This window comes from Aspergillus undulatus (assembly GCF_047715775.1).
Source record: "Aspergillus undulatus strain CBS 261.88 unplaced genomic scaffold BDV17scaffold_10, whole genome shotgun sequence".
NCBI lineage: Eukaryota > Fungi > Ascomycota > Eurotiomycetes > Eurotiales > Aspergillaceae > Aspergillus > Aspergillus undulatus.
In genome coordinates, this window is record NW_027396614.1 from 107499 (window position 1) to 118458 (window position 10960).

The window sequence follows — 10960 nt, forward strand, 5'->3', positions numbered from 1 at the left end:
GCCGATCTTAGTCGGTATCTGCGTGCAGTACAGCATCTAGCTTGATCGGTGCAGTCGCTGAAAATGAATCGCAGGGTGAGACCTTCTGATACTTCGCAGCACATTACTGTACATGGCCAATGAAGGACCTGGAGCTACGGCCTTAGTAGTCTACTGCAAGGTTATCCGTTCATCGCCCAGTTCATCTCAGTACATTCCACTCTATCTAGTCCCATAACCCTAGTCTACTCTGTAGGTAGTCTGCCCAGTACGGTGTATGTACCTAACTGTTTAAGTCTCAATCATCCTAGACCAGACCTAGCCTTGGCCTCGACTCGCGCCATGTCAATCGTGTTTATCAACTAGTCAGGTACTGTTCACTTTGTAGACACTTGGCTGTGGTCATGGGGATTACATTAAGTAGGTAGGTGAATAGGTAGCTCTGCGGATGTCGTATACGAGCCCTACTTGATGGCCTTGTGGACGTACTCCGCTTCGCCAACCACAGATTCCACCTTTACAGAAGAAAGCCTAAGTACCGATCTGTCTAGCCTATACGCGATACGAGATTCGCGGTTTACCGTGCCCGGCCACGGTCACTGTCACAGGGACTAAATTTGGGTCCTGACACAGGACGTCGAGCGTTTCAGGAATTCTCCGATCCCCACGGGAGACTGGGGATGGATAGGAAGTATAGAGATGTAGATATATATAGGTATAAACATATCCGCATAGGGTTACAAGTACATGGTCAGTACCCGCTAGATCGTAAAAAACTAAAGCCTGAACCTAAGGATTAGACTAAGCTTATACCTGCATAGAATGTTCTGCCGCTTTAGATCTTTATATGGGTACCACGTAGGCACCTGGGAATAGATACGGAGACTAAGCAGTCACCTACTCGCTACGTAGCACCCAAACTCGATAGGACGCCCGTTCTGAATAGGCACTTATGTATGTATGTATGTATGTATGTATGTATGTAATGTAATCAGGGCCTAGTGCAGACAGACTGAATAATGAAGAGTACCCCGAAGCCGAAATCCAACGGAGTAAGGTACCGGGCCCTGAGTCCGAAGAGCTGAAGCGCATGTACTCTGCACAAGGCTGCGTATACGCACTCGTTTACAGATGACGAGATCGACGTCGACGATAAAGTACAGAGTACAGGCAGTCGAATACCCGAATGTAGGTAAGACCGGAGTCGCCGCCCTCTGCCCCGAACACGAGCGGCGTGAGCAGGAGTAAGAACGAGAATAAGCACCTTCCACGACCATGGTAGGGTCTGTAAGGGTCTGTAAGGCATGACATCGCCACGGGCAACCCTGTGTAAACGAACGCACTGACGATGACAATAGGGGCACCCATGTCCATGTCCATGTCAGCAGTCAGCAGCTAGACTCAGCACTGACTGAGAACCCGATCCCGATCCCAAGCATGAGTATTGGTGATGCCTAGGTCAAGACTTAATCAGCGGAAGCTTTCGCAGACTAAGTTATAACGTACATAATTCCCATTCCGCTGACGAAAAATCTAGACCTCTTTTCGTAAGTCGACCCTGCTCCAGGCAGAAATGTCATGGATAGGAGGCTATGCATGCATGCTGAATCACTGCAGACTCGCTGCAGAAACCCTTAAGGCGATTCCGAGTCGAGTCGGACAACGTCTGACGCAGACCTTTTGACGAACGCAAACATATACACAGACACAGACACAGCAGCAAGCTTGGACAACCTAAGCAAAGCCACGTTGAAGAGCCGGAGGCAGTCGGAAGCATGGCGATTGCAGAGCATGAACACGATAGGCAGCTGCCAATGATGGCTGTGACACGAGAGCAAACATTGAGAGGAGTTTGTGCAACGAGGCGGTGGAATTTGTGGCTTGAATCCAGCAGAGACCGTTTTGGGGAAATGGCTGGGATGTTTGGAGCTGAGGCCTGGCGCTGCTGAAGGAGCGGTCTGTTCGAGCTGTCATTGTGGCACTAATGCACGACATTCTGCTGGGTTAATCTATCTAGTGCGGGTGGGAGATTGGCATGATTATCGGTTGTCAATTGAGCCCGTGGTCAGCCTAGGTGGACGATTGGAAGGCGAGCTGCGCTGGCTCTGTATTCCTATACTCCGCAAAAGATAAGCCAGGTTACTCGGGCACACAGCACGTGTTCAAACAGATCCCTGCCTGGTAGTACTAGCATCTGTGTTAGTATCACGATCAAAGCCCTATAGACATATTAGGTGTTTAGCCCGTGACTTCTGGAACATCGTCGGAAGAAGCTCAGCCAAGTGACCTCAAGGCCAACCAGCCACGACCAAGATAGCTCCCTTGTCTTGCTCCCTCACTTCATCAGCTCCATTCTCGCGTGGAAAGCAAGGATCAGCGTCTGCATCTCTGCGCTGCATCCATTGGACCGACTACGACCACGCTTCTGAATCCTGATCATTCTAACTCTAGAACGGATAGAGCTCATTCCTGAGTCATAGCTCTGTTCTGTGAGTGGTCGGTTCACATTTCGACTTGGCGGGCTTTCAGCCTTCGAGACCATCTTCCCTGGCTTCGCAGTCGAAACTGACGTGGTCTCGAAAATGAAGCTGATAGGTGGGGAGTTTACTCTGCTTCTCGGATCGATCGATCTGCTTCTCCCTGAATTTGCCACCCTCGTGGTTGAGAGAGCGTTCCATGGTTCATGAAGGCAAAGACTTCCCAGCGCCGTGGGCTGGACACCGTTTTAGGGACCAGAGTCCAGAATGATCATCGTAATGGAGCTTCTAGCGCAAGGAAAAATTACGCGCTAAGGAAAAAGAAATACGGTGAAGATCCTCGGCTGTTTTTGCGGAAGCAAAATCTCCTAAGTCCAATTTTTGAGCGATCTTCCGCCAAACTTCTCCGGATCATCCTGGATTCTTTGTCACGGTGTGGCCGGAGTAGTCTACTCAGTAGATGGCACAGAGCGCGCTCACAGCTCAGCAAGGCTTGAACTTTGCGACATGTCAGCTCACGAAGGGGGAAGGTTCAAACTGCTTGCCATATTGACTTGTAGAGGCAACTCATCTAACAATGGTCGTAAGCTTGTCTTATACACCTGAGTGACTGTCAAGGATTCAGGTTTAGTGAGGGCTCTCATTGGTGCTTGCCACTGACTTTGAGCGAACTCGGGTCTCAGCCATGAGCTGGGCCGTCCAACGACTCCGGCGGTTCAAGAACAAGAATCAGACATATCGTATCGCAGGCATATTATTGTTCCAGCGCATTTGCGCAATGCGGTAAACCCGAACCGGGGAGTGCACCCGCTTGAAACCTGAGACCAAGAGACGGGCGAAAACCGGGTAATGTTCTGGAATTCTTCTGGAATTTTCTAGTGGGAATTTTCTAGTGGCTTGGCCTGTAAGGTGCTCACATTGACGACTTCGGACTTGGACGTTGGAATCGTGTCGGTGTATGCCACCGGCGGAGATTAAGTCATCTCCAGAACCGTGGATGGGTAGTGAACACGTATCACGCCCTCTGTATGGTTTCATTAATTCGCAAATTCAAATTGGTCGTTGTTTGCGACAATCATACTTGGAGGAGAAAAGGGGTCGTCCAAGTCGTATGTAGATGAACAAAAGATCTGGAAAGGGGGAGATGCAACCATTTGCTAGAACAAATGTCATACATACCTGTCAATTTGACACACAGCACTCTTGGTTTTGGATCTGTGCACTCTGTTATGGTTGAGAAACGTAGTTTCAGACATCGGCGAAATTGTTATGACACCTGCCAGGCTGCGCCTCAAGTTCAAGAGTAGTCAAGGATTGAGACTAGACCAGCCCTACCTTCTAGCGCCGAAGAACATTCTGCGTGTCGTTCTACGCCGCTTGAGGTAAAAATAAACGGTCTGGGACTGGAGATGCCGTGGGTTCTGCCGTTCTGGAAAATCGACTTCCCCACCGCGGTGGCGACGAGGTCATGTCATAATGTTTGCTCATCGTCTCTGCAGCACTTATCATACGATCCAGAAGTGACCTTGTTGGGAAGGAGATAGTTCGGCAGCTTACGTGCGAAAGCAAGGCTTGACTGGAGTATGGCTCCAGAAACAAACACTGAGGACGGCTCGGGCAGCAAATAATGTGCTCTGATGACGTCCATTTTTGGATATTATTATCCTTCCTCGAAGGGCTGCGGCGCATCATGTCTTCAACTGTTGCTGTCGTTGATTAACAGAAACCGAAGTACGTAAGAGGGGTGCCCAAAGTGTGCCGTATTTATCGCTGCAGAAAAATCCGTATCCCGCGTAGTCTGCTCGCCGACAAACAAACACTCCATACAGAAGAGGTGCTTGGTGCAGGATATAGAGAAGCAATCGAAAGCTCACTGGAAGCTCATAGTGTTTCCTGTTTTTCTATGTTAGCCTCCTAGCCTTAATCCCTTATGCCGTCCAAGAAACGGGAAAGATCACTCCTGACGCCGACGGACAAACCATGGAGCATAGAGTTTGGCTAGCCATTCTTAATGCCACGTGGTTTTCACATCGTAATTTGGCTAGTAATTTCAGTGTCGCGGTCCACCCTATCCCGCTCCGTCGTTTCAGAATAATACATCGCGAAACAGCCACAGATACGTCAAAGGTAGTGGTGGGCCGCCGCTGAGGACCTCATGAGCTCGAGTTTGGATCTGGTGGCTTTCAGTATTATCGGCTCTCACGAGTCACCACAGTTGCAAGATATCCCAAGAGAAGTGATGAATCAGAGGCTGTTGATGATGACGGTTGTTGAAGGATCCGTTGTCGATACCAGACTCACTTATGCAGCTGCTGATTTTGGGAAACGTCCTCACTAGAGCAGTCGACGATGGCTCCGTCTTATTACCATTTTGGCTTTGGCGTCGATTTTCGAAGCAAACAAATTATTTGGCAACCACTTCGTGTGACAAAACCACTCCAGGGTCTCCATAGATACAGGGCTTTCTCAACTGTAATGATACAGCCACAGAGTCCGTGCCCGAGCTCTAGCCCTTAGTAGTTGAGTTCACTGGAAGTTGGAAGTTGGAAGTGGGTTGGCAGCGGGAATTGCCGAACACCTTATAGGGTCGTCACAGTCACAGTGTCAAGACTCAAGACGAAGTTGTTTCATGGGCGCTATCCCGTGTCTCGGTAGTTGTGAGCCCAGTATTCATGATGAGAGATTGCGACGATTGACGGTCAAGTTGCGTCTCAATAATTGTTATGGCTGGGCTGACATAGGAGGATCCGAGCGCCTCTCGAGCTGACGCAAACATAGTTGTCCGTTTAGTGAATATCAGATCTCGACTCTGATGTTACCGCTAATGTGTTGAACCTCAGCCGCTTTCTCGACAGTAGATAGTTCTTGCTAAAGCACAACAAGATCCAGGCTGCTAATTGGGCCAGTAGCAGAATACTATGTATACAGCCGGGGCTGGATGCTGAGCCGGAGTCTCGAATGTCTCTTCGACTCCTGCCCTGAAGATCGTCGGCAAGCCTCGGTGATACGGAGGAGAGTTATCCTCCCAGCGCGAGTGATGGCGATCAGTGATCGTCGTGTTTTGAGTTTTGCCGGGACTGGAGTGCGAGGCAGCGCCGCAGCGAGGGATTGAAGTTCGGACTTACCTAGCCTCGGGGCCTCGTCCAACAGAACCCAATCTAGGCATCAACAGTACTACTGTACTACAGAGTTAACAGTGGCAGCATGCTTCTGCCATCGTGATCAGCTGGAGGGATTACACACTTGTCTCGAGAGGGAAACGATCCAATCATTCATCCTAATGACCTGGATGGTGGAGTATTCTGAAGTGGACCAGAATGACACGGCTGGTGCTACTGCTCACCGCTCTGTGATTGCTCTTCTCCGTGGGCTGAATCTGACGGAGTCATAGCGTAGAAAAAAAAGACCCAAGACTGGACTGTTCATGACTCGCATAGTATTTGTCATTGCCATTCCCAGTCGCATAGCGGCCGCGAGTTGAACTTTGTCTGCGATGTCTGGACTTCCGTCCTTGAACGATTCTTGAGCCTCAAGAGAAAATGAAAATGGATAAGTCCAGGATGCCTCGGCGGAGAAAATGCAGACTACTCCGGACAGAGGGGAATGTGAGGTGATACATCAAAACTGAGAATTGGGGCCATACCCACTCTCGTCTCTGTCGTATCGAGTACTCCGGAGGGCCAGATACCAAGTGTTGACGCGGTCCGCGCGGCTCTTGTAATCTTTCCTTCGATAAATGGTGCCTAGATTGTATTGCAATTGCCGAGATTAATGATATCTATGACCTCGAGTGTTCGGGCGTCCAATGATATCGTCATATCCAGCCTGGGAAAACGACGAAACTCTTAGGGATAAAAGGCGACTAAACAGACGGGAAATATTTTGCCAATGATAAGTCATAAAAGCGCAAGATACGGCTCAAGGGGCGATGCTAAACGGCGGACTCTAAGCCAAGGCGCCCGAGCGACGGTCGCTCCTCTCCACGTGTGTCCACGTGGTACCGCATGGATCTCGGCTAGGCAACACTTGGAGGAGTCATCGAAGGAATCCGATCCCTCAAGCTGCTCAGCGGCTCAGCCACTGAAGACTCAGTAGCTGAACAGCCCCGTATCGCGTCAATCACGATTGTTATTGGGCGTTGTCACCGACAACAGGAGGCCTACGGCAACGCAAACAACGAATTTAGCTTTGATCAAAGTAGCGCGAATATGTCAGTATGCACAACCAGAGATAGCTCTCATTTTCGAGAGAGCCAGGAGATCAAGATCCTTACTTTGAGCCTGCCTCGTAACTTCCTGACTCGTGAGCAGGGAGTCTCGATCTGCATCTGGAAAATGCTTGATTCACGTGACAGAGAGCCATGGTTGGGAGGCCTTCGGTAGCACCACGCCCCCGTCGAGCATCGCACAGAAGGGTTCAACGCTGGCGTGGATTTCCACGTGGGCAGGAAGGGCGCTATGAACGGAGCAAGGGAAGGAAAATGTCGTGACTCGTAGGTATAACATCACCGCGAGATCCATCTTGCACAGTCGATCGAATCAGCATCCGGTCCGCAAGGAAGAAGGGAAAGCTTTTCGACGCAAATCCTGCTTGAACTGCAAAGTTGGCCTGGGGGTGGGGAATAGTCCCTAGTCCGAGCTAGGCAAGAGGGCGGCATCAAGGCACGCTCATTGGCTCGATTTCTGCGTGATGGTGCGCCGAATTTGGAAGGTGCTTAGACGGCCTCGGTTTGCGGTGAACCACGTTGCTGATGCAGGTCCGGCGACCGTAGGATTCTGCGTTGTCAGGGAGCTCTCAGAAGCTCTTTGCAGAGGCGGTTTGGCCTCAATAATAGAGATAACAATCAAGACAACTTGGCAAGTTTGACACTTTAAAGCAAAGCAGCTGTTATGGAAAGCTGTGTTTCTGGCCGAGAAAAAGCCTCAGGAACAAAAAAAAAAAAACACCCGCTGATCGGATGAAGATTGGCGTAATTTACCGTATCACATTACCAGCCACACCCAAGTTAACCCACCAGAGCCACCACAAGATTAGCTTTTTTGGAGAAAATTGAAGGGAGCCAAGCACAGTTCGCCAAGCCCAGTTTGACAGGAGCTTCTTTGTTTACAGTGTCAAAGCCCAAAAAGAAGGATTGTTGATAGCTGAAGCTGATGATAAGTTAGTGCGGTATTGCGATACTAGTAGTAGTACTGATACCCTGGTCTTCTGCAAGGCCAGGTTCTTTGATCGCCCCAAAGGCCGATCCATCCACATCTGGGCTTGGCCCACGTTGTCTGGGTGCATGAAACCGTCCGCGTGCTCGGTGGGTCAGGAATGACAGGCCGAATTCTTCACCCCTGGAGAAGATTGCTGACTGCCCGCCGAAAGATCAAAAAAAATGGCAAAAGAAATATTAGTATGGGCTGATGGGCTTAGCAGAGGACAGGAGTAATAATAACGAAAATATTAGAAATGAAAACAGCAACAACAATAGCAGTCTTCAGTCAGACGAATCTAAACCCCGTATTAGTAGCGAGGCTCACCCCTTTTGTTCTGGAAGATTATTTGATTTTCTGGTTTCATTTGGTTTTGTCTTCTCTCTATCCAATTCCAGTCTGCAAGACCTCCACCTCTCCCTTCCCTTCCCTCCTCCCTTGATCCTCTCGCTCTCTCTCCCTTTCCCCTCCCCCAATTTTTTCCTCATTCTGCTCCCCCCTCCGGTTTTAGCCTGGTTTTCGTCATCCTTTCCTGTCCTGTTATCTGCCTGTATTCGTATTTTATTTTTAATTTCCTCTGCCCTGCCCGTACAGCCCACGCCCACTGCCTGCCCACTGCCCACTACTGCCCGCTGCCCACTCCGGTTTGCGCTTTCAATGCCAACCATATCTGCTGTCCCCCTCAACCAAGGATCCCCTCCCTCTTCAGAACTTCATTATCAGCCTCAGTCCGCCCCTTCTTCTTCTGTGGTGGTTACTGTTCCTCCTTCATCTGCGGTCGACTTCGGTCTCCCAAGTTTTACCTCCACCTCCTCCTTCATCACCTCCGACGTCCCCGCCACTACCGCTGTCCCCTCTACCACAACACCAAGTTTCACAGGTTCAGTCATTGGATCGATCTCCCGCCGGAATCGACGCTCTTTTGCTGCTCTCGCTCGGGAAAAGACTTCTAGCGCTCTTGCGAACCTCTCAGCTATCGGCTCGACCGCGAATTACCCTCTTCGCCAGTCCGCCTCGTCCGGGAGCCTCCAGAAGCATTCGCGAAAGGCCTCTCAACTGAGCGTCGGCGAAGTACCAGACACTGTCCCACTATCCCCGCCATTGTCCGACGGCAGCGGAAGCAGTGAAAAGTCGAGCTCTGCTCTGTTTGAGCCTATTTCAGCAGTTACCGAGCTGCCCGACTCTAGACCAGATAGACGTCGCCAAACTATACAACTCATTCCGCCAATCTCCGAACAACAAACGACTCCCGCGCCCAATCTTTCTCCAGCCAAGATGCATCAAACGTCGTCAAGGCTGCTGCGTATGACAGAGGATGACCGTCCTTTCACAAAGGTATTACACCCATGACTCTGTTGCAAACAGTCTGATGTGTCATGAAACGAGTGCTGACACTTTTTGCTTGTCTGGGTAGGATTTTATGGACCTCTTCTCCACGCTTATGGTCAGCTTGAAACTGGATTCGCACCGCGTACGCTTCACGAAATATGATCACACATTCACATCGGAGGAAGCCATCAACAACCTAGGTTCCCTCAAATTCTCCCAATCGAACCGCATGCCCGACCCGAAAGACCCTTCCCGCATTGTGACCACGACCACCACGACTACTTTCTCAATGGCCAAAGAAATGGCTCGCTCGGTCTGTCAGCGGTTTGTGGATGCTCGCTTTATCGAATCGGTAGACGGCAAATATTCGCACACGTTCCCACTGAAGGGCGCTCTGTACCAGCTTACACCTAAAGGAATCAACATCCTGCAGAGATTCTGCCAGAGAAATGGTATCACGGCGCGCCATGTCACCGACGTTCTGGAATCGCCGCGTAACACGATGCAGCTGGTCAACTTGGAACGCGATACTGACACCGATAAGCTTTCCCACGACCGAGCTACAATTGAGGTTATCTTCCGTCGTTTTGCGGGACAGGACGGGCCCAATGTGAAAAGCAGTGTTTCCACGTCGGATTCGGATTCGCTCAGCGACTACTCAAACGGCTTGGTAGGAGTCAAAATGGCCAAGGAGCGCAAAGTAGGCGACAAGGTGTTTAACAACACATTCCACGGAAAAGGTGCAGTTGATTGGTTGATGGACTGTTCGACAACCATCGAGCCCCGGGAAACGGTTTTGATTGCGGAGCTTTTCGTCAAGTATGGCTTGATTACTGTGCTACAAGAAGACCGGTCTATTCCTCAGGTCGAAAACTCATTGGTCGCCTTCCAACCCTCTAAAAACGCGATTTATGGTATCACTGAGCGTGGCCAGCGCGTTTGTGGCTGGCTTGCCCGCGACAAGGCTCGCGACACAACTACCTATGACAGTCGCGGAATTCCAAGAGATTCCAACAATGCGCGCCTGAACCACATCTTACAGGACCCTGCTTTGCGCCTGCTGTTCCGAGAATTCCTGCGCTTCTCGCTTTGCGAAGAGAACTTGTCATTCTACATTGACGTGTCCGAATTTACTGCTCAGTATCACAAGCACGACAAAGTAGGCCACTTCAAGAAGCCTGACGCTGTCCGAGAGACGCTCGCGGCTGCTTACGGTAAGCTATTCCTCCCAAAGTTTTTGATAATTTGTCTAATTCCTGTACAGGTCTTTACAATGCCTTCCTGGCCCCCGGATCTCCCTGCGAGCTCAACATCGACCACGCGCTTCGCAACAGCTTGGCCAGCCGCATGACGAAAGCAGTAGGAGACGACGAAGCTATGTTCAAGAGTCTTCAGGAGGTCGTACAGCTGTTCGAGATGGCACAAACATCGGTGTTCAAATTGATGTCAAGTGTAAGTTGCACTATTTCTGCTCCTCGCCTTCTGTTTGCTAACTTGAGTCCAGGATTCGGTGCCCAAGTTCTTGCGCGATCCGAAATACGCTGCGATCCTTCAGGAGCACGACGTGGATGACCTGATTGGTGGTGGAAGATCATACTCGCCAACCCCTGCACCCCTTCCGGAACGATCGATGAGCCGTTCGCAACGTTCATGACACAAAAGTATTTACGAATGTGATGGCTATTCCGTCATTTTCGATTCATCGATTTTCAATTCTAGGCACGAGTTTGTTCCACGCGATACACTTTAATCATCTTCATTCCACGTCTGCGATATGAACGTCTTCCGCATTGTTTCCCATATACACTTGACACTCGATACACGATACCGATTCCCACCGGCGAACTGTTTTTGCGAGCCATCACGAGATATGAAAGATGTTATGATCCACGGATCATGTTGATAGAGACGTCTGAGTCGGTTATGTTGAGGTTATCTGTCTCCCTTTTCTTACCCTCTTTCCTTCTCTTGGATTTAGTC

General features: G+C 50.2%; 1 protein-coding gene across 1 annotated transcript; it reads left to right on the top strand.

Annotated features, from left to right (window-relative positions):
* Positions 1-8308: 8308 nt before the first annotated feature.
* Positions 8309-10634, top strand: flbA (developmental regulator FlbA; the record flags this gene model as incomplete). Its single annotated transcript, XM_073761503.1, has 4 exons — positions 8309-8986; positions 9066-10194; positions 10245-10432; positions 10485-10634. 4 exons carry the CDS (start codon positions 8309-8311, stop codon positions 10632-10634), a joined length of 2145 nt encoding a protein of 714 aa, XP_073618128.1.
* Between the last annotated feature and the right edge of the window lie 326 nt (positions 10635-10960).